The sequence below is a fragment of the Arachis ipaensis genome, chromosome B4 (assembly GCF_059453495.1).
Source record: "Arachis ipaensis isolate K30076 ecotype BB chromosome B4, ASM5945349v1, whole genome shotgun sequence".
NCBI lineage: Eukaryota > Viridiplantae > Streptophyta > Magnoliopsida > Fabales > Fabaceae > Arachis > Arachis ipaensis.
The window spans coordinates 138,307,947-138,335,154 of record NC_142439.1 but is presented as its reverse complement, the minus strand read 5'-3'; the positions used below and the strand labels follow the sequence as shown (position 1 = coordinate 138,335,154).

The following is a 27,208-nucleotide window of genomic DNA, read 5'->3' as shown; positions in this document are numbered from 1 at the left end:
GGTGCAACAAAAGTGATGATATATAGCAATTTCCAAGTGGTGACTTCCCAGATAAACGGAGAATATCAGGCAAAAGACCCAAATATGAAGAGATACTTGGAAAAAACTTTGGAATACCTCGGGTGCTTTGCGGAAATCGAGGTCAAACACATAACTCGGGATCTCAATAGCAGAGCAGACGCCCTCTCCAAGTTAGCAAGTACCAAACTAGGAGGAAATAATAGAAGCCTGATCCAAGAAACTCTCCAGGAACCTTCTGTGGTAAAAACAGAAGAAAGGCAAGTGGTCCTTGAGGTAACTGGATTAAACCTCGGATGGATGAACCCCTTGGTCGAATATATGAAATTCGACATCCTCCCCAAAGAGGAAAAAGAGGCTAAGAAAATCCGGAGGGAAGCACAACACTACACCCTGGTAAAAAATATTCTCTATAGAAGAGGAATATCAACACCATTGTTAAAGTGCGTACCGACCTCGAGAACCACCGAGGTATTAGAGGAGGTCCATAACGGGATCTGCGGAAATCATCTCGGAGCCAGGTCGCTTGCCAGGAAAGTAATCCGAGCTGGATTCTATTGGCCGACCTTGCAGAAAGATGCCACAAAATTTGTGAAAAAATGTCAACCATGCCAAATGCATGCAAACTTCCACGTGGCTCCTCCCGAGGAGCTCATCAGTATAACTTCTCCATGACCCTTCGCAAAGTGGGGAATGGATTTGTTAGGTCCCTTTCCCCAAGCTCGAGGACAAGTTAAAGATTTGATCGTGGGAATAGACTACTTCACAAAATGGATAGAAGCAGAACCACTGGCTACCATCATAGCCCAAAGAAGTCGGAGGTTCCTCTACAAAAATATCATCACAAGGTATGGGATCCCTTATTCCATCACTACAGATAATGGAACCCAGTTCACCGACTCTACCTTCAGAAGTCTGGTGGCCAGTATGAAAATCAAACACCAGTTCACCTCGGTGGAACATCCACAAGCCAATGGACAAGCCGAGGCGGCCAACAAAGTCATACTGGCAGGGCTGAAGAAAAGACTACAAGAAGCAAAGGGAGCCTGGACAGAAGAGCTCCCACAAGTGTTGTGGGCTTATCGGACAACGCCACAATCTGCCACTGGAGAAACGCCCTTCCGACTTGTCTATGGGGTAGAAGCTATGATACCAGTAGAAATCAGTGAGCAAAGCCCAAGGGTGCTTCTCCATGATGAAATCGGAAACATACAGGGGCACAAAGAGGAGCTAGAGTTGCTCCCCGAAATCCGAGAACAAGCCCAGATAAGAGAAGCAGCGCTGAAGCAAAGGATGGCTACCAGATACAACAAAGTCATTCGAAGAAGTTTCACACTAAGCGATCTGATCTTAATCAGAAACGACATATGAGTCAACAAGTCGGGGGAAGGAAAACTCGCTGCCAACTGGAAAGGACCCTACAAAGTCAGCGAAGTCTTAGGAAAAGGTTATTATAAGGTGACCGACCTAAGCGGCACCGAGTTACCAAGGTCGTGGCATGCTTGTAACATGAAAAGGTACTATAGTTAAAAGCGAACTCTACTCCCTGATGTACTATTTTCCCAACTTCATGATTTTTTTCCCAAAGTCAAAGGGTTTTTTCTGGAGAAGGGTTTTTAATGAGGCATCATAGTAGAAGCTAAGGGGAAAAAATTATTAAAAATCCTTAGTAGCAGTAAGGTACCCCTCCAATAAATAAAGATCTTTTTTATCTCTTATAAATTTCTTCTTGTTTTTTCTTTCTACGAAACGCACCGACTTAAGCTCGACAAAACGTGAAAATCTCATGAACCGACCCAAATGGTCGTCAGGATAAAACGACGAGGTACAAGTCGGTGTAAAGAGGTTATAAAAGTTGATCGTGAAAAACTCGGAGACATCTCGACTCATAAGTCGAAATGAAAAACCGAGTAGAAACAAAAACGAATCGCAAAAATAGCCTAAGTCATAGGAGCTCAATAAAATAAAGTTGAGTATAAGGAATAATCAAAAAGAGATAAAAAAAACCTAGCTTAAAGAATATCCTAAAGCCCTCAAAGGCTTAGAAGGACAGACAAAGCAAAAGGTTTTTTCAGAAAAGATTAAAGGAACTTCGAAAAATCAAAATCGGAAAGCATGCACACGCAAAAAGTAACTAAAACCTTTATCCAAAAAAGGTATTTCTTTGTTAAAACCTAAAACCCTTATCCAAAAAAGGGCACTCATAAATACTTTGTTTACGGCCTTAAAAGGCCAGAAGAAATTGTTCAGTTACCACCACCACCAACAAACAAATATAAAGAGTTTAAAAAGGGGGGGGACCCACAGGCCGGGCCCCATATAGCCAATAAAGTTATTTTTTAAGAGGAGTAGACGGATCACCACCGGAACCAGAAAGAGCAGTCGGAGCAGCGTCAGGACCAGGGAGAGAAGCATCCATAGGAGATGGAGAGGAAGTCGGAGGAACCTTTGAAGAGCTCGGAGCATCCTTTGAATGAAGAGGGGACTCAATAATCCTCTGCCCCCGAGTCTTCAAATCTGACTCAGAAACAACTTGGGGGGCAGGAGGAGACACTATAGCGCCATCAATGACGACCTTGTCAGGATCCAAAGGAGAGAGATCCAAGTCAGGAGCAATGACTCCGACTTGCTCCTTAAAAATCCTCCAGGCCTCTTCAGATCCCTCGGTAATAGAGTCCTCCAATTCGTCATAGGCATTCCGAGCATTCAGTAGGTCTTTTTTCACAACCACAAGGTCCTCGAAAAGGATTGAATAGCTCTCCTGCGCCTTCAGCCTTAAACCGACCTCCATGTTGCACTGGGCCTGCAACTTGCTCTCCCTCTCCTGGAGACCCTTCCTCTCCTCCTTTAGTTTGGCGACCTCCTCCTTCAACTTCTTCTCATGTTCTTGATATAAAAGAAGTCTCTCCTCCAACTCTTTAGCCTTCGAGGACGAACCAAGAGAGCTAAGAGGAGTCTTCTCGAAAATATCAAGAAATTTGGTGCACACCGCCGCCGCCTTGATACTCTCCTGAGCCAGAATAGTGAGGTGGTTCCGGATAGAAACATCATCCAAGCCTATACGGGCATGAGGATAGATGTACTTCCGGATAAATTCAGGAGCATCCACCTTGGCTTCACCCTCGAAAGAAGAGCTAGGCTCTAAAGCCTTGCGCTTCTTCCTTTTAGGCTCAGGGGAGGATCGGGGGGGGGGGAGGGGACGGCTGAGAAGGAGCAGAAGAGGAGATAACAATAGGTTCAGAAGGGGTCCCAAACTACGGGAAGAAGAGGAAGGAGGAGGAAGAGAGGAGCTAGTTACCCTGGCGCGACCGGTCCTAGCGCGAGACCTTGCCTTGGCCTCCTGAACCCTTTGGTAAGACTCATTTGAATTCTTCCTCGCCATCTCTACAAAAGAGAAACAATTAGTAAAACAAGTCGGTAACCACAAGTCGGAAACAAGGTGGATAAGTAAAAGCTACCTAGTTGCGACTGGACGAAGGATGGCGCCCCCTGGAGAAATTTTTTAGTGTCCAAATATGGGGCCCTCCCCCACACTTCTCGGAAGAACCCCACAATGGCTACCTCCACTTCATCCAGGTCATCCAGACCATATTTCTCACAGGGGAGGCCTCCAGCTAGTATAGAGGAAAGCGAGGAGAAGAATTCTCATCCAAGAAAAAGGGGTGGTGACCCTCTACAGCTTGCACTTTAAAAAAAATAATTTTTGAAGTCATGGAAAGATTCATCAAAAAGGATGAAGACCCTCCGACCTTGTATAGCCCGGAAGGACACCCATTGTTGTTTATTATTTTGCCCACTGAAGGGCTTAGTCATATGGAAGAGAAAAAAGAAAATCCTCAAGGAAGTCGGAAAGTCTAAAGCATGGCTGACAAATTGGTAAATTTTCAGAAAACCCCAGAAATTGGGATGAAGCTGGGTAGGTGCAACACGGCAGTGGCGTAAAACATCAATCTCAAAATCAGAAAAGGGAAGGAAAATGCCCAGGCGGGTAAGCATGCTCTCATACATAAAAAAGAAATGAGGGGCTGCCTCCGAAGCCCTCCCAAAACAGACCCGGTCTTCTGGACCCGGGGCAAGTAGTTCATACTTCGGCTCATCCTCATTAGAGGTGCAGAGCCGGTGACGAGTGCGAAGGTCAGTAATGAATTCAGTATCAACCAGAGGTTCCTCTCCTAAGACCGTGACATCAACCCACTGAGCAAGACTTTCAACAGAAGACATTTTCTTTCTTTGGAAAAAGGGTTGGTAAAACCTACAAAAGTAAAAAAGAAAAGAAAATAAAAAAAACATGGTCTCTAAGGGGGAAGTACGGAATCAAACAGAGATCTACGGATCAACCTATCCATCTAAAAAATAAAAGCATGCAAACAGAAAGCATGTCGAAAAATCTAACCTTTATCTGAGAATAAGGTTGGAGAAGATAAAAGCCTTCAAATGCAAGAATACTGCACGAACGGATGAAGAGAAAATTTGAAAAATCGCAGAAACGAAATAACGAAAGAGAGGGAAAGTATTTATAAACACGTTAGGGGCATAATGGTAAAAACGGGCAGACATTAATGGGTGCACCGTTACCAAGGTAATTAATACCTACGCGAACCTCTAACGGACGCGATGTTCGATTAGACGTAACTGTGAAAATCAAAAGTCACGAAAAGTCACGTCGGTTGCGCAAAATCACGTCGGTTCCCTCATAGGTCGGCTACGACCCCGAGTAGAATACTCGAACCCAATCCTAAAAGAGAAATTGGGCTCGAGTAGGGGCACTGTTCATACCCTGACCCAACGCTAAGGCCCAGGATCCATGTAAAAAGGCCCAACCCAAAAGAGTTGAGCCTCACCAGATGCCACGAAGTCGGCTATCTTCACGACTTGCTCTAAAGAAGTCGGTACGAGGATCAACTGGCAGATAAACCCTCCCTCAAGAGGATAACTGCCCCTAAAATCTCTCTAAACCACTTCCAAGAGCCATATCTCAACCACCCTAAGATAAAGGGATGGTTATTCCCCTTAAAAGGTGGAACTACTCCAACGGTGGTTATTGGTTCACCACTATAAATACACTGACGCCTCTCAGGTATTTCTAAGTCCTAATACTCTCTAGGCCTGCTCACACCCTTGCTGACTTAGGTATCGGAGTGTCTTTGCAGGTACCACCCCTATTCGTTCATACTCACAAGTCGGACGGAGGCCCTCAAGACGCTGACCCGCACGAAGGCTTCCTTCCTCAGACGATTGGGCCAACCCAACAAGTCCAGCCCAACAATCTCCGGTTACCCATCGTAACATATACTTTACAAATTTATATATACTATTTTTATATCAAATTGACTCCTAATTTATTTTAAAAAATATTAGGACTAATTTATCTCCGATTACCCATCGTAACATATACTTTAAAAATTTATATATACTTTTTTATATCAAATTTATATACTTATATTCAGTCTAATCTAACCCATAAACACCCTAATGAGAAGCATAGAAGAGAGAAGGATAAAAGAGAGAGATTTTTATTAATCTAATTTTTTAAAATTATTGGGGATTTATTAGTTTTTGTTTTCGAAAATTATTGTCACGTGACACTCACACCTAACATGTCAGTTGGCTACTGTTTCGCAATTAGTTGGAGAGAATAATTTAATCAATTACTTTGATGGCTAGAGTCTAATATGATATTTTAAAATGATCAAATGCACTTTATTCTTCAAATAAAAATTTGTTTCAAAGTCATTAAATATTTAAATTATTAAAAAAAATTAATTTTTTGGTGTGACAAATTTTTAATAATAAAAATAATACTAAAAAATAATAAATATTTTTAAAAAATTATATTTATATCTTTTTAAAAAAAATTACTTAAAAAATTTTAATATAATAAATAAATACTTTTATATTATTATATTTAAATATTAAATTATTTTTTACTTTATATTTTTTTAAAAAACTCAATCAAACAAATCCTAAATAGTAAATAGTGATTGGCGAAAATGAATATTCACTAAAAAAATATCTTTACTTTAACCAAGTATTAATGATTCAATTACTAGCTTAGAAAAAAGTCAAAAACTTTACAACAGTAGCCAGGAGGATGCCTAACAACATGGCAACATTAATCACCTTACTCATCATCAATGACAACGATCAATGCTTTGGTGATAGGCAAAAATAGGATTTAGCTACTATATGTGATCTAAGAACACAAGTTAAAGTTTTTAGAAATAAAAAGTTTTAAATAATTTATTTTAATAAATATGCAATAAATATATTAAAAAATTAAATTTTATATCATTTTTTATATAAAAAAATTTAATTGATAACTTTATTATGTGTCTCAAACTCAAAGCACATGTTAACTAAACCCTAATATTTTTTAAAGTAAAATATAAAAAAATAAAAATCAAAACTAAAATAATTAAAAAAAAAATACCACATACACACTACACACAAAGAAGAACAAATGGAATAGTGTTATAGTGCACGTGGAGAGAGAAGCAGAGGAAGAAAATGAACATTGCTGTTTTGTGTTGCTGAATTGAATGCTAACCTCTAAACTTGACACTCCACTCACTCATCCCTTTCATCAACACAACAATGGCATCTTCTTTCGCTTCAACTGCTTCTTCCGCATCTTCTTCGCTTCCCACTCCCTCAAAACCCAAACCCAAAATCAATCATTTCCGCTTCTCTCACTCCAACCTCTCTTTCCGTCTCTCTCCTAAACCCAATCTTCCTTTCCTCACCAAGGTACCTTCTTTTCTCCATTTTTTCATTCTCGCTCTTATCAATGCACTAACCCATATCCAAATTCGCTTCCTTTTTCACTTTTCCCTTTTAGGGTTTTGCTTAATGTACCACTTATTCCCCTAACTAGCACTCTTATTTACTTGGCTAATTTTGGGAATTTGGCACTTGTAGATTTTATATCTTGCATAATTCATGTGCTCTATGATTGGGGAGAAAAGAAATTAGCTTAATAATTTGTTTCATTTGGTAATGATTAGTGTAAGGTTTGAGTAATTAGGCACTAATTTGGTCCTGATATGCTGTGAAGAATTTTTCTGCAAGCATTTTACTCTAAGATTTTCATGATATGATATGACATTATATGTTTGTATGTATCTGTGTATGTATAGGGATCCCCACCATGTCAAATTGTATGCCCAAGGGTGAAGGCACAATTGAATGAGGTACCATAACACTCCCTTTGTTCCTATGAAGTTTTTCTTGGTTTTGGTTGGGTAATGTGTTCCATGATTAAAAAAAATGCATCAATTACCAAAAAGGCGATTATACTTGTCGATTGTTGAATGAAGTGAATGATACATAATCTGATAGCCATTTCATGCCTATGAGTTTCTTCCTCTTTCCATGTTTGTTTTCCATTTTCAATTATTTTTAATGCTTCTTTTTTGCATCTGGAACAAGGTTTCTCTTGATGGTTCCTCAAATGCTGTCGCTCCTACAACAGCCAATTCAGAGGCCGAAGCAACAGCCAAACCTTCAAGTGGAACATCGTCTGGAGTCTTGGCTTCTCAAGAATCTATCTCTCAGTTTATTACTCAAGTTGCAAGCCTTGTCAAGTAACCAACCAGATTTCTTTCTTTTACTAGTAATTACTAATTAGTGAATAAGCTTCCAATGATTCTAAGTTTCATGTAATAAACTAAGTGGTGATGATGATGATAATAATAATAATAATAATAATAATAATAATAATAATAATCAATTGCTCAATTTTCTTCTGCAGACTTGTTGATTCAAGAGACATTGTAGAGTTGCAGTTGAAGCAGCATGACTGTGAAGTAATGATCAGGAAGAGGGAGGCTATGCCTCAACCACAGCCTCCTGCTCAGCCTGCCATGTACTATCCACCCCCGTCACTAGCAGCGCCACCTGTTGCTCCTGCATCTTCTCCAGCACCTGCCCCAACTCCTGCTACCCGTGCAGCATCAGCTTCTCCACCTGCTGCAAAGTCAACTAAATCATCACTTCCGCCTCTTAAATGTCCTATGGCAGGGACATTTTACCGCAGTCCTGGTCCTGGTGAACCTCCATTTGTGAAGGTAGACCTTCCTTAAAAATTATTTATTTAATTTTTTCCATTCTTCTTTGTCCCCTTTTGTTCCCCCCTTACATGTAAGGACTCTTTATTTAGGTTGGAGACAAAGTAAAGAAGGGCCAAGTATTGTGCATCATCGAGGCGATGAAATTGATGAATGAAATAGAAGTAAGTTCATACATATATTTTTGCAACATTTGATTAAAAGTGTGTTCCATGCATTATGCCTTCAGAATATGAACTTATTGGGCATGCATGCATGCTTCTCAAGTCTTATCATCTCTGTTTGCATCCTCATAGTTTTGATTTTTGAATATGGTGCTTCTAGTTCTTTTCCTGCCGCATAAGAATAGTGTCCCCCCTCCCCCCTTTTATGGGTTTACAAGATTTGTTTTACTTTAGGTAATTATAATTTTCCTTTTCTCCTGGCATGTTTGATAATTTTAATAATTTTTGGTACGGCTTTGTATCTCTGAACATTTGTTTATTTTGTGATATGAAAAAACATTCTTTGGTATAAGAAAAAACATTGAGATTAAGTTTGCAAAGCAAATCTTCTGAAAATTCTCAATTATTGGGTATCAATTGATGAAGCAATGAAATGCTTAATGAAGTCCCTAGCACATATCTAATGCATTTTGACCTCCTTTAGTAATTTGAGCCAATGGATATGGAAAATAGTGATTAAGTCCTGATAGCCAATGTCCTTCCTCATCATCCTCTATACTAGCTAGAATTTTGGATCACATCATGAACAGGATGATGATCAGTAGGAATTGTAGGTTGAATGATTAAGGATGGTAGACCTAGCAAAAGATGATTCCATATAAGAAGAATATCATTGGAATTGAAGCAGATATACAAAGGAGTAGGGTAAGGTGTAATTCCAAGATAGAACAAAAACTTAAACTAAAGCAATACAAGAAGACAGAGTTAGGCTTATGAAGATCTGACACTTAATTAATTATGTCACACACATAACTAGAAACAACCATTGTGATTGTCTCATGCTTCAGTAGGTATACCTTGCTCTACATGGTACCAAGATTTCAGTTTTTGATAGAATTCAATGGTGTTTGGTTGCACATCTTAGATAGATCATTTGCTTTCGTTTGGTATTGTCTTTTTGTCCTCTTTCTATTGAAAGAGAAACCATTCAGTGTGTAGCACTGTCAATGGTTACTAATTATTGATTATTCTCTGAAGTGAGTGCCTTGGAAAACTACTTGCAAGTTGCTTTCTAGTACTCAAATCCCACCATGAATAGTATATCGCTTGACTTGTTTATGCAGTGCATGTTGAAGGTTGAGATCTAAGGTTCTCAATTTGCTAAGCGGTCTTCATTCCTCTCTATCGACTTTAAAATATGATTAAAGTGATGCCTTTTCCCATGAAAGATATGCTTTTCGGAAAGAAGATGATGTCAGCATAAATGAGGAAAGGGGGAGTATGTGGGTTGATCTTCTGCACTTTAGCATCTTTTTTTTTTCATTTTTGGTAGTATTTGCTCCTCATGTCCTATTGAATCTCACTCCTGTGGTACTCATTCATGTATCATAATATGCAAATAGTTTTTCTATAAACTTTGCTTCATAGGACTTTTAGTAATTGCTTGATTCAGAGTACTTTGAACGGACTCTTGCATTTTCGGGTTTGTGTATGTGTTTTAGTTTTGCTTTTTGTCTTTTTGTGAGGCTACTGGTTCTTCACGTATGTATATAGAATTTGTTACAACGAAGTCCTAACATAATTAAAAAAAAGTATCCCGATAATAGCTATAATTTTTGTCCTGCTTAAGGTGGAGTTTTTTCTTGTGTTTTATGAGTTCTTGTGTATAAAATAGGTATACTTTACTTCTTTTATGCTGGTGGTTATAGCAAAGCAAAGTGCAAAAACTTGTTGAATTATTTAAGGAAGCATTATGGTTGACATTTCCATCAAATGAACTATGCAATAAAAAATTGCATAGTGCATGCAGTAAACTAACTTGATTTTCTTGGATAGTAACTATGGGATGCAAATTTAAAAATCAATGTGAGATGCATAAGTTGTAGCATTATCTTCACTTCACAGTTCTTCAGATTTTCTTTCCATCTTGAACTACAAATTTGTGTCATGTGTGTGTATATACAGGCTGATCAATCAGGAACTATAGTCGAAATCCTTGCAGAAGATGGCAAGCCTGTTAGTGTTGACATGGTATGTATATTCTAGGTCTTCAACTAAATACTTCTTTTGTTCCCCTTAATCTCGCAGTGAAAATTTGATACATGCTTCTATCACCATATCCAGATCCTAGTTATATTCAGATACATTGATCCGAGAATGTACAAAATTTTCAAAGTAACAGATTAACTTGTCCATCATCATTGTTTTGATTTATTTTTGTTCCCTTGCAGCCCCTTTTTGTGATTGAACCTTAGAGCTTGTGGAGTGTTCAGAGTACAATCATTGAAAGAAGATATGAAAATTAAAGTTATCTGCAAGTCTCGGTAGTTTAAAATTGTGAGAGGCTTATCGTCATCGTCATCATCATCATCATGAGAAGTGTAGGAAGATTTTGGCCTGAAATATTGGAATGGTACAGTTGAGAGGAGAATTACTCGTCATAATGGATTTATTCCTTATATTTTTTCATCTCTTGTTGTACCTTACACTGATTTTTCACTTTTTAATTTATTAGACTATGTTCTAACTAGCTAGTTACATGGTGTTTATTATTATTATTATTATTATTATTATTATTATTATTATTATTTTGTTTTCCTCTCAAGTTGTTAATCTTCCAAGGAAGCATTAATCCCTTTGATATTGATTTCCCATAGCATATATTCTTTTCTTATGATTTCAAAAATACCAAATGGGTAGAACATTATCAAATCTTTTAGCATATTGAATTCGCATTTCTACTGATGTTTTTGATAAATAAATGTAATCACTATTGTTTGATTCCCTTTAACAAATACTCCTCCTATGTCAAAATTTCTAGCTGTCTGGCATTAACATTACTGTATTTAGTGGTCCTAACTATGTTCAACATTATCTTTCAGCTTTGTTCTTTGTGATTGTATAGTTGGTTTCTTTTCTTCCAAGTTTATGCAGCTTACACGCCTGGTAAACCAATTCATTATTAATTTATTACTCAATGAGGAATGCTACAACTCATTTATTATCAGGGAGGAATAAAATGGACCATAACCATAAGAGATGTCAGCCATGTGACAAAGTTATATTTTATACTCATTCTAATCACCTCAATGTTGATTGATACCTGTAGTCTATTTATCTAAACCAATATATGATGTAACATATAAGTTTCTTTTTCTTATTTTTATTTTTTTTAATCGAAGATACTACTAGATAATCACTAAGTTTGCAAAATATCTTGAATAGTTTGTAATAGTGAAAGTTAATTGCAACTTCAAACGGAATTTATCAATAATACATATACAATATTGGGGTTAGAATTTCAGAATAGTTAATTGAGAGAGAGTTTTATGTTTCAAAATTACATACGTTATATATAACTATGCTATATGCGTACTAAAATTTAGCTATTAAATTAATTATTTATACAAAATATATATTGAAAATAAATTAAATATCATATATATTTATACATAAATATATAATAACTGATTTTGTAATTAACTTTTAGTGTGTATATAATATTTTTGGTATATATGTATATGTATATCATAAAAGAAAATAAGTTACTATAATTTGTGTTATTTATAAGGAAGCAGAATTTAAAGTAGTTTTTTTTTTTTAACTAACAATCAACTAACATTTCTCTTTTCTTTTAAATAGTTATTTCAATTCCTTAATCTTTGTTTATTTATACTTTGTTACTGATGGTTTGGTTAAAGAAAATTTGTTCTCTAACAAAAGTACAAAACTGATAATTGATTAGATGTGTAAAATATTATATATCATTAATGAATTGAAATTAATTTTAATTTGATAACATGATCAAGTTGTATCCAAGTTGAATTTAGAAGCCTACGAAAACAATACTTTGCTTAAAGTTTTAAATTGTCTAACAAATTCTTATACTATATTCTAATATCAAGATATTAATTTTCTAACAAAGAAGAAAAAAAAACTGAAACAGGTATATTTTAAGCTTTTTGTTCTAGAACAACCCCCTTCTTTACTTTCTTTAGAAAAACAAATCTTTAACTGAAACAAATAATAAAGTTACGGTGGAAATACTGAATTAGGCATTATAGATCATCATGAGTTAAAAAATAATAAAAAATAAAAAAATTATAAATAAGATTTATTTATTTTTATTTATTATTATTAGCAGTATTTTAACTAAGAACACAAAGAAAAAAAGCTTTAGGAGAGATAACATTATATTAACATAAGTGTTTGTTATAAATAATTTACGCATAAATTTTAATTTCTCACTTTTATTTATAGTTATCTACTTTATTAATAGACGGATAAAATTAAATTTAACCAATAATTTAGATCAAATATTTAAAATTTTTATTATAAATATCTAACTTATTATATCTATTTAAATATTTTTTATTTTTTCTAAACTACTCTTTATACTTCTACATATATATTTATATTCTTCTAAAATATTTTATAATTTTTTAAAATAATTTCACTCAAATATTATACCGTTAAATCTAAAATATATATTTTCTCGTGGCAAGTAGGTAGGTAAATAAAAAGAAAGAGAATGAAACAAACCAAACAAAAGAAATCTTGGTTCTCCCATTATCCCATTCATTCTTCAATTCTTCTTCTGTTCCCAAAATTAAAAAAAGAAAAAGAAAAAAAAAACTCGGAGAAGAGAAAATTACCAATAAAACCACACAAGACAGAACCAATACAAACCATCCATCCATCCATCAATCCATGGCTGCTTCTTCTTCCTTTTCATCACCAATGATTCAGATTCAGTCATTGATTCTCCTCTTCCTCCTTCTTCTTCCTTCATCATCATCTTCTTCTTCTTCTTCTTCGAATTCTACGACCATATACGAGGTTCTCAAATCGAAGGGTCTTCCCGTGGGTCTTCTCCCAAAAGGGATCACGAAATATTCAATGAACGATTCAAGCGGTGAATTCGAGGTGATGATGGAAGAACCTTGCAACGCAAAGTTCGAGAACGAGGTTCACTACGATTCAAGCATAAAGGGTACCTTAGGGTACGGTCAGATCGGGAAATTATCCGGTATTTCGGCGCAGGAACTCTTCCTATGGTTCCCCGTTAAGGGGATTCGTGTTGATGTTCCAAATTCTGGGGTTATACATTTTGATGTTGGTGTTGCTGATAAGCAATTCGCAGTTTCGATTTTTGAGGCTCCTCCTGAATGCACACCTCAGGTGAGAAATTATGTAATTTGCAATGCCCCCATCATTTCAATTTTAGATTTTTCTTTCTCCACCGTGGAAATTATTGATTTTTTTAATTTGTTGGGTCATGGGTCTGTTGAAATTTTTGTTTTTTCTTTCTGGGTATGCGAGATTTATGGTTTTTGGTTTCTGGGCATGTGAAATTTATGAATTTTTTTGTCACGGTATATTTTCCCTGTAGCTGAGTTTTACATGCTGTGCTTGTTGGATTTGTGAAATTTATGATCCTTTTTTATTCCGGGAAGGAGATTCATGGTTTTCTGCTTCATGGGTATGTGAGAATTATGGCTTTTACTTCCCCATTTTAGCTGAATTTTTTCAGCTGGTTAAAAAATGAAAAGTTTTATTCTGGTTTAGTTATGTGAAATGTATGATTCTTTTTTCTTCTGAGAATTCTAGATTTATGGTTTGTGCAATTTGGTTATGTGAGATTTGTTAGTTATTCTGAATATGTTGCCCTAATTTCATTTGCTGTTTCAAAATTTGTTCAGCCTGATGCTGGTGAGAGTGATCAATCGCTGTGGTCAGTTTGGTAGAAGATAAAAAGAATGTTGCTGTTATCTTTTTCAAGAACTTGCTCTATCCCTGTGTTGGATCTTGTTCTTTTCTTATGTACAGTGAAAGTCTTCTCCTTTTTTTAATTTTTTGGTCGAATCAGTTACCTGTCTCCAGCAAGGGTCGAATGATGACAATTTTGGTGATGAAAAAAACATTGGATCCTTGCATCATTGCATAGAAGTTTTTATGGCAAAATCTTGTGACAGACTGGCATGTTGGTTCAGGTTGATGATTTTGCTAATAATATTATCAAACAGTTAATACCAAAGATTTTACCGTTTACTATCTTTATCCTTTTTGTCTTGTTAAGTTGTAAGTGTTTCTCAGCTGTGTTATGTTAGACTAATGGACTTGGCCATGTTAATAGTAATAAACAAATTATGAATATGTTGGTGATGAGTCTTGGGAATTAAGGTGACTCCAATCTTTAATTCCTTGTTCCTTCAATAATTATGGCGATTACTGTTTGTGTTTGTGGCAATCTTTCGGCTTAAGTTAGTACTTTAGAGCGCCAAAATCAATTTGCTAATCCAAAAAGTGAAGAAATTTTAAAGTGGGATATTTCGAATGGCTTAATTTGCTAATTATGAATAAATTATATTTTCTGTAAATATTTGTGTACATTGTTGGTGGTCATTCTTGGTTTCTGCAATATGTTTCGGCATGTCCTCAACACTAACAAGATATTATGATAACGCAAATTGCTTCTTTTACTTGATGACGACAAAGGATTTTATATTGACAGTTTCACAGGGTCCATAAATTTTAAAAAATTGCTGAAACATGTTGCAACTTGCAAGTAACTTATCTGTTGCAACAAATTTGCAACCTCTTTTATATTTAGATCTTACTAAAGTTAGTAAGTAGTGACAGCAACATGTAACAAACTTTGAAATTTAGTAATTTATCCCTCAAATAAAAAAGTTGTTCCAGGGTGCATTGTAACTTATTTATAAAATTAAGTTACGTTTTAGCACAACAAATCAAGACTAATTGAGTTAGGGACTTTGTGTCAGTTATATAAACTAGACTAACATTCACCCGCTGTACGAGGAGCTAAATTAATTATATTATATAGTATAAATTTAAAAATATTATAATATATAAGAATGAATTGTACGAGGAACTAAATTATTTATATTATATAGTATAAATTTAAAAATATTATAATATATAAGAATGAATTAGATAATATATGGATTAATGTTAAACTTAAAGATTTATTTGTAAAAAAATATTTATAATTTGTATATAATTCAATATAATTATTCAAAAAGGAAAAACAAAAAATACAACAACAATAACAAAAGCCTTGTGAAGTTGGCCTCTAATTGACTTATATGTGTTTTTATATAATAAAAAATTTCTTATATATTTTATCATAAAATATAATCAATTATAAGAAGTTGGGTTTTTTTATTTATTGGTATGAATATTTTTCATAAACAAATTATTCGGACTTTGAAAAACAAATTATATTTGTTTGTTATTATTTTCGAATAGATGATGCTCTATAGTGTAATTTTAAAGTTTTTCTTTAGTGTATTTGGAGATAATTTTAAAAAAAAATTAGAAAAAAAATAATTGAAAATAAGAATACAAAAAATGTAATATAACATTATGAATATACTTTATTAATCATGATACATTGAAATATATACATAGTAAACAAATGTTGATGTGTCATTATACACTTTAAATATTTATAATTAAAAGATATTATTATAGTTTTAATATAAATATTAATCATATTTAACCATTATTTTTTAGTTCAATTGAGTAATGATATGCATTAAATTTAATTATTTTTGTATCATTATTATGTTGAAATTTATTATTTTATTTTACAAAATTATAAAATTGTGATATATGTAAAATTGTTGACATAGCACAATCACAAAAATAAACCAATATGTCATAAGTTCATTTTATAATAAATTTGTATCAACTTCTATTTATAATATATAAAAGCTGATACTAACTTTCTCTACAATGAATTTAAGTCATTTTTTCTTTGCTAATGATGCCACATCAGCAATTCTAATTATTTGGCAAAAGATTAAAATCAACCAATCACTATTTAGTAAAATATTTTTAGAAAATTAAAACAAAAAACTTTTATATATTATTATTCAATTGAAATATCAAGTACTAATTAAATGTAATAAATATACATTAAAAGTGTCATAATAATGATAATTATAAAAAATTTCAGTTACAAATATTCAAATTCTACAACTTATACATATTAAAACTCTTACTACTCTTTATTTCTTAATCTCTTATATTAATTGTCAAAAATTTCTTAAATTTACTATAACATTTTTATATGTTTTTCATTCTCATTCATTCATTTTTTTAATTATTTACAAAAAAAAACGCAAGAGGTAGGAAATTAGAATTCCAAGGGTTAATGAATGCAAAACTTAAGTAAAGATTAAAAAATATCAATTTATGTCCCAAACATCTAAAGAATGAAAATAACATCAATATATGCAAACATATAAATAGAATGCAAACAAATAAAAAAAATAAAAAAATATTTTTTTATAAACAAATTGATTATATAAAATAAAATATAATTGATGATAAGACATAATATTTAGATGACATGGTTGTTAAAATAATAAATAAAAATGACATTATTTCATTGTAAAAATATGATATTTTTAAACTAATATGTATATATATATATATATATATATATGGTATCATATACCATTTGAGCTATAACTCATTGGCAAGAAAATACTCTTGTTTATATAATAAAAATAGATAGTTAGAAAGATAGATGCTAGAACAAACGGTGTAAACACTCCATATTTTCTTCTGACTACAGAACCCGATATTTTCTTTTCTACATAATTCAAGCCTATGCAACAAGAGAAGCTTTTCATTCCCAAATCATGGTATATAATAGTACATCAAAGTTATAATAACCATACTGAATAAATTCTTCAAATACTTCACAGTAAATGGTTCATGTTCTGCTCTCGTCCTCATGAAAAGCTGGCTCTATTGATGGAACAATCCGCCTACATCTATCAGTAATTTACAATGCTTTAGTATGTATTGTATCCTCAAAAAAATGTCAAACTTAAAAAGGGTCTATTTATCATCAGAAATCATCACACAAAAGAACAATAAAGAGGGCCTCTATTTCAATTCTTGTCAGAATCCAAGGAAGGAAGTGGAATCCATGGGTCTACTGTGTAGTGACACTCTTGGCAAGATTACGTGGCTGGTCAACGTTGAATCCCCTCAGTACAGTGAGATGATACGCCAGTAACTGCATCAAAACCAAGTAATCTTTTAAATACATAAGACATATAAATCTTTTAAATGTTTTAGGAAACCAGGAAAAAGTGCTTGAATCTTTGAATTGTTGACATTTGAAACATTTGCCATATTCTAAAATAAAAGCAGTACAAAGAAAAAATGTCAACAAACATACCTGTAAGGGAACTACATTAATAACAGGTTGAAGACAGTCCACAACTTGTGGAACTTCAATTACCCTAACAGTTTCACTAGGGCTTACAGAAGAAGCATCCCCTTTTGAACACATAACTACAAGGCGGCCTCTGCGGGCAATAAGTTGCTGAATAACAGACTGCTGCTTGCTGTCAAAGATAAAATAAGATGTCAATATCAAATTCCTAATTGCAGTTCTTGAAGCTACTCAGCACTACCAACCTGAAGCAAGCATCGCGCGTGGCTATAACGACAATTGGGAGAGTTTCATCCACTAATGCTAAAGGACCATGCTTCATTTCACCAGCAAGTATTCCCTCACTGTGCGTAAGTGCCACTTCCTTTACTTTCAAAGCTCCCTCCAGAGCAGTAGCGTAGTTGTATCCTCTCCCAAAGACGAGAAGCGACTGCTCGGCACTCAATAGCTTTGCGAGATCCTTCATTTCCTGATCAAGCTTCAGCACCTCTCTGACTTTATCTGCAATCCCACATGTGAGTTAGATTTGCTTCTACACTTGTTGTTGGGGTAAAATTTATGTGGAATTTGATACATTATTTGATGAATTCCTCATAAAAAATTGTTCAAGCTTATCACTACTTTCCCAGAATTATCTCATCAATATGATTTCTAAGCCTTATAAATAAATGGTACGCTATATGCATTCAGTCTTTTTAGTCTTATGAAGAAAAAAAAACATGATCCATCAATCTCATCCTCATAAACTAGAGTTGCTATATGCGTTCAGTCTTTTAGTCTTATGAAGAAAAAGAAACATGATCCATCAATCTCATCCTCATAAACTAGAGTTTCTACTGGATATCTTGATGCAGGAAGCCATGAACTATACACAACACTAATGTACCCAAATTGCTGTAAAATGCTCAGCCAAGAGAAACTCACTTGGCAAGTCAAATAGACCATCTATTATGGCTTCTCTTCTAGCTTGATTGGAGAGTGTATCACCTCCTATTGCAAGAGCCAACATGGCCATCACCACTATTTGACTTGTGTATGCCTACAGTGGTAAAATGTGTAAGCAAACCATTGATTAAACCAACAAATACATAAGATGAAATGAGAAAACATCATCCTTCAAATGCAACATATACCTTGGTACTTGCTACACCTATCTCAGCACCAGCATTTATATGAACACCGCAATGAGTATTCCTTGCAATTGCACTACCCACAGTGTTTGTTATTCCAACACATAATGCACCATTGTCTAAAGCATATTGCAGTGCAACTAGCGTGTCATGAGTTTCACCGGACTGACTAACAAAAACAGCTGTATCTTCTCTGTATACTGGGCCCTGCCGATCCAGTAGATCACTAGCAATCTCCATAGTGACAGGAATACCTATAATTTAATGTAGACAATGAAGCTTAAAACATCACAAAAATGAACATAATCTTTATCTGTAAAACTTACTAAAAGATTAAAATCATACAGCACTAACCAGTAAGTTCTTCTAAGATAGGCCTTGCTGCCAAAGCAGCATTGTAACTTGTACCACAACCAATGAAAAGTATCCTTCTACTACGCCTAATTGTTTTGAGGTGATCCTTCAGTCCACCCAGCAAAACAGACTTGGATTTACTAGATCCTCTAAGTATAAGCCTCCCTCTCATAGTGGTTGTTAGAGATTCTGGTTGCTCATGAATTTCCTTCTGCATATAATGTTCATAATGTCCTTTGTTTATCTGCTGAACCTCCATCTCAAGGACAGATAATGCACGGCGCACTGAAGCAATTTTTGTAGGAGAAGCAACACGTTCTCCCTTGTCATTTTCAAACTTCAAAATATAAACCCCACCTTCCTGGAACAGCCATTTTCAAGTAAGTATAATATATCATCAACTAGCTGGAAGACAAATCCATTCACCATATACAACAAATATAAGAGTGATGTAAGCTATCATCTGAAAAATATTGATGATGTGAGCCATAAGGAAATATTTGCCATATGAATAAATAAATAAACAAAAATTCGGGGAAATATTTGCCAAAGCCAAATACCTATATTGAGACATTCGCTAATTAGACAAACACCTTAGTTAATAGTTGGCATGTACCTTGAGATGAACTACTTCACCATCTTCAATAACAAGCACTTTTTTTGTATGCTCAATCACAGCGTTGGCGTCACTAGATAAAAATAATTCCTTGGGGCCTCCATCTTTTGATAGGGTTTTGTTGTCATCAAATGCAGAACCATTCTCCTTATTTTCTGTCATTTCCTGAAATTGGAGCACTAATTTCTTTAATCATCCATTTATTGTTAGTGAATTAAAATAAGAAAAGTCAAAACCAGAAAAGATCCATGAAATCAATTTTCACATGGATCGCTCTTTTAAGAAAATTTCTCTCTACTAAATTGCATTCAACTTACTTTAACACCTAGAAGCAGTGGGCTACCACGCTTGCACGCAATCAATTCATTAGGGTAATGCGAACTTTTGAAAATAAGGGCATAGGCTCCTTCAAGATGCCTCATAACTTCCAGAACAACTTGACTAAAGGTAACAACCTGGCCATCTGCATCATAATTAAAACAAATTAATATTTTCGATACAAAAAAGAAAAGAAAATTGATCATATCCAGAACCAAATGACAATATTAATTTCGTAAAAAGCAGCCTTGCATATTGAAATGGTAACTTTGTCTTTCTCGACCGTTCTTTCTTCCCTGTCACAACTCATATAGACCTTATGTCAACAGAATATCATGAATTAAATATGCTTTAGTCTGTGTGGGATAACTCTTAGGGGCCTTCCATAAAACAGTGTAACGAATAAAGGTTTGCGAAACTCCATATCATAACCCTATAAAGTCCATGTAATTAATGGCTATTGAGATTCAATAACAAACCAAAGTAACATCTAATATAAAATAGCTTAGGAAACACTTTGCAACAAGTAGGCACCAAATTACCTGCTGCTTCATTTGCTTTGTCATAAACATACTTTGCTAGCTTTGGAATGACTTCTGTGTCAGTGTCAGATTCAAAGATGAATCCATGTCGGATGAGTGTTTCTTTCAAAACCTATAAATATAATAAAAACACAAATGAACTTTAGCAACATGAGTTAGAAAATCCTTCTCGGTGAAGATTTGCATAGCATTTTTAGTGACTCTTAATTAGGCAAAAAATAACAAAAAGCACAATGAAATAAATGATAGTCATACCTCGTAGTTAGTGATAACCCCATTATGAACAACTAGGAATTCATTTCCGGGACCTGAGCTCTGTGGATGACTGTTTCTGGGAGCAGGCTCTCCATGAGTGGCCCACCGGGTGTGTGCTAATCCAGCATGAGTGGAAAATGATGCCTCCAAGTTTAGTTCCAATTTAGCCACATCTGTTATTGTTTCATTGTTGAAAAAACAAGGTAGGTAATATCAGTACTTTGGTCTGGGTTATCACCAAAGGTTGAGAAGGCGGCACTAGCCAACATTTTAAAAACAGGACTGTACCGGCATATTGAACCAGTTGGATTGATTACAATTCTGTTTCAAAACATTATTCAATTCAACCAGTTGCACTTAGATGGTCTCGCTATTTGAATCTCCATTTTCAAACTAGGGCTCCACTAGTTACTTACTAACTAAATAGTTATCATATCAATCAACTAGATTCAATTTTATAAAAATTGAAAAAAGGCAACAAAGTCTATTTTCCGGGAACTAAAAGGTTGCACAAAAATCATGCAACAAAAGCACTAGCCTGCACTTCAAAAACAAAATCAAATTAAGTAGATTGACTGTACCCATTTTTTCAAACATCATCTGGTTTTAACTCCCATCCACCCCCAAATTTAATCAGCTGAAACTTGAAGCAATACAAAACAACCAAAGGCTTCACGAGTTCATTCTATTAGGCTGCGTTTGGAAGGGAAATTGAGACTGAAGAGTGAGAGTCAAAAACTAAATTAAGTCTTTGTATTGTGTTTGGTGTAAAGAGTATCATATTTGGTTTAAGATAAATATAGAGACTGAGAGGTACATATGGAATTTCAAATATTAAATGAGTATTTTTGGAAAGAAATGTTATTAAAATTTTCATCTCAATCTCTCAAGAAATTTCAGTTCCAATCCCCCAGTCCTAGTCCCAAGAAACAAACATGATCCAGCTCGGTTCAGAAAATTTATCTACCCTAATTGAGAGAGAAACATCATATACAGTAGCAAGTAGCACAAAACTCATCATCATGATCATCATTTCCCCCTAAATTCATTTCCCTTCTGCTAAAATCTGGTAGCTAAATTACAAAGCTATACAAGGAACAATAAACACATTACACCACAGAACACAAAATTGACAATGTAAAAATGAAATACGCAAGAAATTGAATTGGAGAAAGCAACCTTGGTAGACAGATTTGACGAGGGACTCGATGTTGCCTTCCTGGCGAAAGACGATAGGAGGAGGATCGGAATCGGAAGCGGAGGAGGCTTGCGGCGCGGGTTTTGGATCAGAGTCAATGGCGATTCCGGCGGAATCGTAACCGCGATACTCCAAACGGCGAAGACCATTGAATAGGACCTGCAATATGTACCTCCTCTCCCTATTCACGTTGTAATTGAGATACGCGAATATCCCACACATTTTCTCTCTTCTTCTTCTTCTATGGTTGTTGAATGTTCAATCGAGGTTGACACTTCCTTTTCTTTCTCCTTTAATAATATAGAAGAGGAGGATCAGTTCTGGAATATTATAAAATAATAGTGTATTGTAAGTGATTTTAATTTAAATAATAATTGTAATAAGCGCCCAATCATTTTGACTTGTTTGGTTTGCCAGTAACAACCTTCACCGTCACCGGTTTCCTCCCAATTTCCACTCTCCAGAGGCAGTGAGGGAAATGGTGTGTTTTGCTTGCGATTCCAACTTCCAACTTCCTTTTTTCCTTTTGCAAAACAAATTATCTGACTAGTTAGTTGGTTGTTTTCACGCGCAAATTCGACTTGGACTGCGGGGTATTCTCGTTATTTCCAAAAACTAGTTAACGGTTTATCGTTGTAAATTAAGTGTAGAGAAAAATATATAAAGTTTTTGCAACAATATATATCATAACATGTTGATTTTAGAAGTAACTTTCCACTCATGTGTACTTGATAAAAAGTGATAAAACAAATAGTTTTGAAAAATTTTGCAATTGAATTGAAGGTGTACAAATAGTTTTGAAAAATTTTGTAATTGAATTGAAGGTGTATTGAATTGAAGGTGTACAAGATATTCTCTATACGGGTTGAGAGATGGATCGGAAACTTACGAGTCGAGGCGGATATCGGATTATATGACTGGAGCAATGGGGGGTGGTACTTGCAAAGACACTCCGACGCTCAAGTCAGAATAGATCTGAGAGGTATAAGGTGTAAAGAATGAATGAATACTTGGAAGGACTTGGGTCCTCTATTTATAGGTGATGATGGTTAAGAGTTCTATCAGGCTGATTTCGGGCCTTCTTAAAAGGGCAAAGCGGACCGGACCCGGATAGCTGGGTTCGGAGACCGTTCCGGGTATAGGATTCGTGGGCTGGATCCGTAACAGAAGGTTTTTAAGAAATAAAAAGTATCAAATAAGTTTGAGAAAATTTTATAATTAGACTTGTACCAAATCTCTTAAGAATTGTAACTGACAAATGATAAGTGTGTTTAGTATAATATTTTCACTGACTTATAAATTTGGTGTTTCAATTCTTGAAGAATTTATTTGATATTTTTTTTCAAAAGAACGTGTAAACCTACTATAAAATTTGTTGAAGACCTGTTTTGTCTGTTATTCTAAAAATAGTTATTTTCTTTTGATAATATTAAAATTAAAGCAACAAAAAAAGGTTAAAAAATTTAGATATGGAAGTTGAATGAGTGTTGTACCTTAACGTGGCAATTTTTTGTGTTTTTTAAAATTATGGAAAGTACATAAATCAGAGGTGTTTAAAAAATTTTAAAAATTTAAAGTACACACATCAAACCAACAATTTGTGTTTAAAAAATTAAAAAAATTTGGAGTATTATAAAGGAACATCACTATGAAGTTGTAACAAGGGAAAGTTAGTTCAGTTTGTCCAAGGTATTTAATGAAGCAGGGGGCTACTCTGTATAGTATCACCATAACTGCTTCCCTATAAAAACCGATTAGAGTGTCCAAACTTTTCATCCATTGAAATCTATTTTGATAAAAATGACAATGATGGGGTTGTTGCATTCTGTTGCTTTGTCCACACAGTTTCTTCTCATCTTCTCATCCTCCCTGTTTACAAACTGTTTAACTTTGAATGATTCAACTACTACTCATCATCATGAATGCCATCAACATGAAAGCAATGCCTTGCTCAGCTTTAAACAAAGCTTCTTCATAAGTAAGTCTGCATCTTACAATACTTTCAGTTATCCTAAAACTGTTTCCTGGATTCCAACCACAGATTGCTGCTCCTGGGATGGCATTGAATGCGATGAGCTCACAGGTCATGTCATTTCCATTGATCTTAGTAGCAGCCAGCTCTATGGTTCCATGGATGCCAATAGCACCCTTTTCTCACTTGTGCATCTTCAAAGCCTTGATCTTTCGGACAATGGCTTCAATCACTCGCAAATTTCAGCAAGGATAGGTCACTTGTCACAACTGAGGCATTTGAATCTTTCTCAATTTGGTGAAACCACATTGTCAGCTGAAGTCCCAACTCAAATTTCCCATTTGTCCAACTTGTTGTCCCTTGATCTTCGCAGCTATATTGAAGCTTGATTTTCCATTTATCAACCGTTTACAACTCAAGGTATCCACTCTGCAAAGCTTAATTCAAAACTCAAGAAGACTTGAACAACTTCGCCTTAATTTTGTCACCATTTCATCATCTTTACCTCACACGCTCACAAACCTTACATCTCTGCAAAAGCTCTCTTTTTGCCGATGTGAACTACATGGTGAGTTTCCTATCGGAATATTCTCTCTTGCAAACTTAACATATTTGAATTTTGCGGAAAACCGAAATCTGCAGGGCACATTACCTGCATCCATTGGAAACCTGACCAATTTAGCTCACTTGATTCTTGAAGATAATGTCTTTCATGGTGAAATCCCTCGCTCTCTTTTTGGATTAGAGAATCTTGTAACTTTAGATCTATTTTCTAATTTTTTCGAAGGCCGCCTAGCACTTGACATGTTTTTGAAGCTAAAGATGCTTAATGTTCTTGATTTGTCTTTCAACAAATTGTCCTTGTTCTCACAAAATAGGGATGTCAATGTGACAATCCTTCCTCCAATTCAATCGTTAGGATTGAGTGGGTGCAATTTAAATGGAGAAATCCCAACTTGGATAATGAATCTAACCGCTTTAAATAGCTTGGGCCTTTCTCGAAATAATCTTCAAGGTGAAATTCCATATTTCTTCTTCAGGTTAGAAAATCTTACAGTTCTCGATCTAATTCATAATATATTTGAAGGACAGATCGAGCTTGACATGCTTTCAAAGCTCCAAAAGCTTACTATTCTTTCTTTAGGCGGAGGCAACAAACTGTATTTTCTTGAAGGGAAGAACACTTCCAACGTAACAATTCCTTCTCAAATTCCTTTTCAAAAAACAAGTATTCATTGATATGAAAAAGATTAGGTGAATTCTTCCGTGTAAAAGGGGTTTTATTTCTACATGTGTAGAAATGCGGTGTATTCTACAATAGTATGACACGTGTTCTATTAAGGGACAGAATCTGTCTTTCCTAAGTCTATGTGCACGCATGCTATAGTATGCTCACATGATAAGGTTGTAATATATATACTATTGGAAACATTTTAAGTACACCGGGGAGTATCGATATACCAGTTGTTTTAACCGTTGATTTCAATTAATATATATTATATATATTTTTTATAATTCGGACCAACGGTTAAAACAACTGGTGCACCGGTACTCCCGGTGCACTTGAAATGTTTCCTATACTATTAGTAGTAACTAGAATGAGAGCTAACGATAGTATATAATAAATATTAAAAATTGTTATGTTTTGTAGAAACAAATTAAATATGTGTAAATTAAAGTTAAATTTAAAAGGTGTTTTATTTAAAATGATTTGTAGTATAAAATATTTGGATGTTGAAATTGTATAAAGTAACATTTTTATTTGGTGGTTTGATTTTTACATTTATTTTAGTTGATGGACCTAGTCTTCTTATGTGGCGCTCGTCATCCTTTTTTTTATTGGTTGTTGTTAAAGTTGTTGCTTTCTTCTTTCTATCGTAGGTTCTTGTAAAGGCATGTTCTTTATGAATTGTTGAGTTGGATGCACTTTTTATTGTGTTGTTTGTTCCATCTTTGCATGTACTTCTTCCGAAGATGTGTCTTGAATTTGTATGGTTTTCTTTCTAATCTCCTTAATCTCTTGATGGAGTGGTACTTCAATGTCATTACTTTTATAAAGTGTCATTAGATTTGAAATAGTTGTGCCCAATAATTTGTTTGCTTCGCCATCAAATAGTACAAAAGTTATTGTAGTACTTTAATATGAAACTTTTAATAGTTGCTAAAATTGTGAAGATCTTTTCCTATTCTAATATTCAATTTATGCTATCATTAGGTATACAGTATTTGAGTAAGTATGAATGTTTGATGCATGTTGTGAGTTTTTTTTGTCATACCTTATCATCATATTCTCATTGCAAGAATGATGTTCCATTGAGTAAGTTTGAGATGTTTAGTTCGAAAATAAATTTCTTGTGTTAAATTTGATGTTATTTGAAGGAATAGTGATAAGAGACTTATATAAGTAGTTCAAATAGTATGTAATTTGAATACTTGTAACGTAAAATTTATTATGATTAATAATATTATTATGACATTTGTAATATGGATGTTTATTACCTTTAGTAAGTTATTTATAAAAATTAATAAATTAATTGTTGGGGTTATAATGTTTATAACGGTAAGATATAATAAATATAGGAATATGAATTTAATGTATTTGTACGTTACAAATTTATTGTATTGTATTTTTTAGTTTTTTTTTTTGTATGTTTTATTTTTTGCTGATTTGAAAATAATAGTTGATTTGGCAAAAATTGAGTGGTTGATTCTAAAGTTTTGCCAAATAAGCGATTTTGCTGACATGACATTAATAGAAGGAGAAAGATGTCGTAAAAGTAACGTGGGTAAACCTATTCATCTACTTTTATATATTAAGAATAGATGTTGTACGCACTATGGGTATTATTGCATTAGAATAACATATGTTTCCAACTTTCTATATATTATCTATCTATCTATTATATATTATTAAAATCAATTTTTTTAATTAATAATATAACTAATGTCACATGCCAACCAGCTATAACTCAAATCGTATAGTCTCTCCATACTCACCTAATTCTGCTAGAATTTTTGTTATGCCCCAAAAATTTTTTTAGCATGGAAAAAGAGGAAGAATTTATGTTTATAGCAGAAGAAGACTTCTCTAAGAAACTGAAGACATGTATAAAATTTGTGGAAAAAAGATGTGTGTTGAATAAGAACTAATTGCCGATAAGAAGGTGGAGAGTGTAATGGCACCCCAAGACCCGTGAATGTTGTCGTGGAATTATCGGGGTTTGGAAGACCCCTGATAGTTCACAATATTAAAGGGATTGTTCAATCCCACTTCCCGAGTTGGTTTTTCTTTGTGAAATAGAAAACTATTCTCGACAGGTGATTCCAGGCTTGTGGCTACTCTAATTGGCAAATT

The 27,208-nt window shown here is 34.3% G+C and overlaps 3 protein-coding genes and 1 pseudogene across 4 annotated transcripts; 3 read left to right on the top strand and 1 right to left on the bottom strand.

The window, feature by feature from the left end:
* The first annotated feature begins 6,466 nt into the window (after positions 1-6,466).
* CAC1 (chloroplastic acetylcoenzyme A carboxylase 1) lies at positions 6,467-10,853 on the top strand. Of its 2 annotated transcripts, XM_016338537.3 has the most exons (7): positions 6,467-6,765; positions 7,155-7,208; positions 7,447-7,601; positions 7,769-8,084; positions 8,177-8,248; positions 10,214-10,279; positions 10,480-10,853. In XM_016338537.3, the coding sequence occupies exons 1-7, from the start codon at positions 6,613-6,615 to the stop codon at positions 10,501-10,503; spliced, it is 840 nt and encodes a 279-aa protein (XP_016194023.1). In that variant the 5' UTR covers positions 6,467-6,612; the 3' UTR covers positions 10,504-10,853. The 2 variants fall into 2 exon arrangements, with proteins under 2 accessions (XP_016194023.1, XP_088340255.1); XM_088484129.1 differs by lacking the exons at positions 10,214-10,279; positions 10,480-10,853 and adding an exon at positions 9,373-9,527 and having other exon boundaries at positions 6,504-6,765.
* Positions 10,854-12,768: 1,915 nt separating this feature from the next.
* LOC107635157 (uncharacterized) lies at positions 12,769-14,404 on the top strand. The gene is made up of 2 exons (XM_016338536.3): positions 12,769-13,429; positions 13,951-14,404. The coding sequence occupies exons 1-2, from the start codon at positions 12,959-12,961 to the stop codon at positions 13,993-13,995; spliced, it is 516 nt and encodes a 171-aa protein (XP_016194022.1). The 5' UTR covers positions 12,769-12,958; the 3' UTR covers positions 13,996-14,404.
* Positions 14,405-16,892: 2,488 nt separating this feature from the next.
* GFAT (putative glucosamine-fructose-6-phosphate aminotransferase) lies at positions 16,893-22,533 on the bottom strand. The gene is made up of 12 exons (XM_088483861.1): positions 22,306-22,533; positions 21,863-22,171; positions 20,684-20,856; positions 20,429-20,540; positions 19,886-20,031; positions 19,569-19,733; positions 18,953-19,313; positions 18,602-18,852; positions 18,393-18,507; positions 17,714-17,969; positions 17,472-17,640; positions 16,893-17,306 (listed from the first exon to the last, which is right to left on the bottom strand). Exons 2-12 carry the CDS (start codon positions 22,101-22,103, stop codon positions 17,223-17,225), a joined length of 2,073 nt encoding a protein of 690 aa, XP_088339987.1. The 5' UTR covers positions 22,104-22,171; positions 22,306-22,533; the 3' UTR covers positions 16,893-17,222.
* Positions 22,534-23,687: 1,154 nt separating this feature from the next.
* On the top strand, positions 23,688-25,092 carry LOC107637181 (receptor-like protein 6; annotated as a pseudogene).
* Positions 25,093-27,208: the final 2,116 nt, after the last annotated feature.

What these genes read in the sequence shown, in the direction of transcription:
- CAC1 (XM_016338537.3), top strand. Translation starts at nt 6,613, where the DNA reads ATGGCATCTTCTTTCGCTTCAACTGCTTCTTCCGCATCTTCTTCGCTT. An exon ending in AATTGATGAATGAAATAGAA is followed by an intron (nt 8,249 to 10,213) that starts GTAAGTTCATAC and finishes GTGTATATACAG; the next exon opens with GCTGATCAATCAGGAACTAT. An exon ending in AGCCTGTTAGTGTTGACATG is followed by an intron (nt 10,280 to 10,479) that starts GTATGTATATTC and finishes GTTCCCTTGCAG; the next exon opens with CCCCTTTTTGTGATTGAACC.
- LOC107635157 (XM_016338536.3), top strand. Translation starts at nt 12,959, where the DNA reads ATGGCTGCTTCTTCTTCCTTTTCATCACCAATGATTCAGATTCAGTCA. An exon ending in CTCCTGAATGCACACCTCAG is followed by an intron (nt 13,430 to 13,950) that starts GTGAGAAATTAT and finishes AAATTTGTTCAG; the next exon opens with CCTGATGCTGGTGAGAGTGA.
- GFAT (XM_088483861.1), bottom strand. Translation starts at nt 22,103, where the DNA reads ATGTGTGGGATATTCGCGTATCTCAATTACAACGTGAATAGGGAGAGG. An exon ending in GGGTTATCACTAACTACGAG is followed by an intron (nt 20,541 to 20,683) that starts GTATGACTATCA and finishes TTATATTTATAG; the next exon opens with GTTTTGAAAGAAACACTCAT. An exon ending in GTGAAGTAGTTCATCTCAAG is followed by an intron (nt 19,314 to 19,568) that starts GTACATGCCAAC and finishes TGGCTGTTCCAG; the next exon opens with GAAGGTGGGGTTTATATTTT.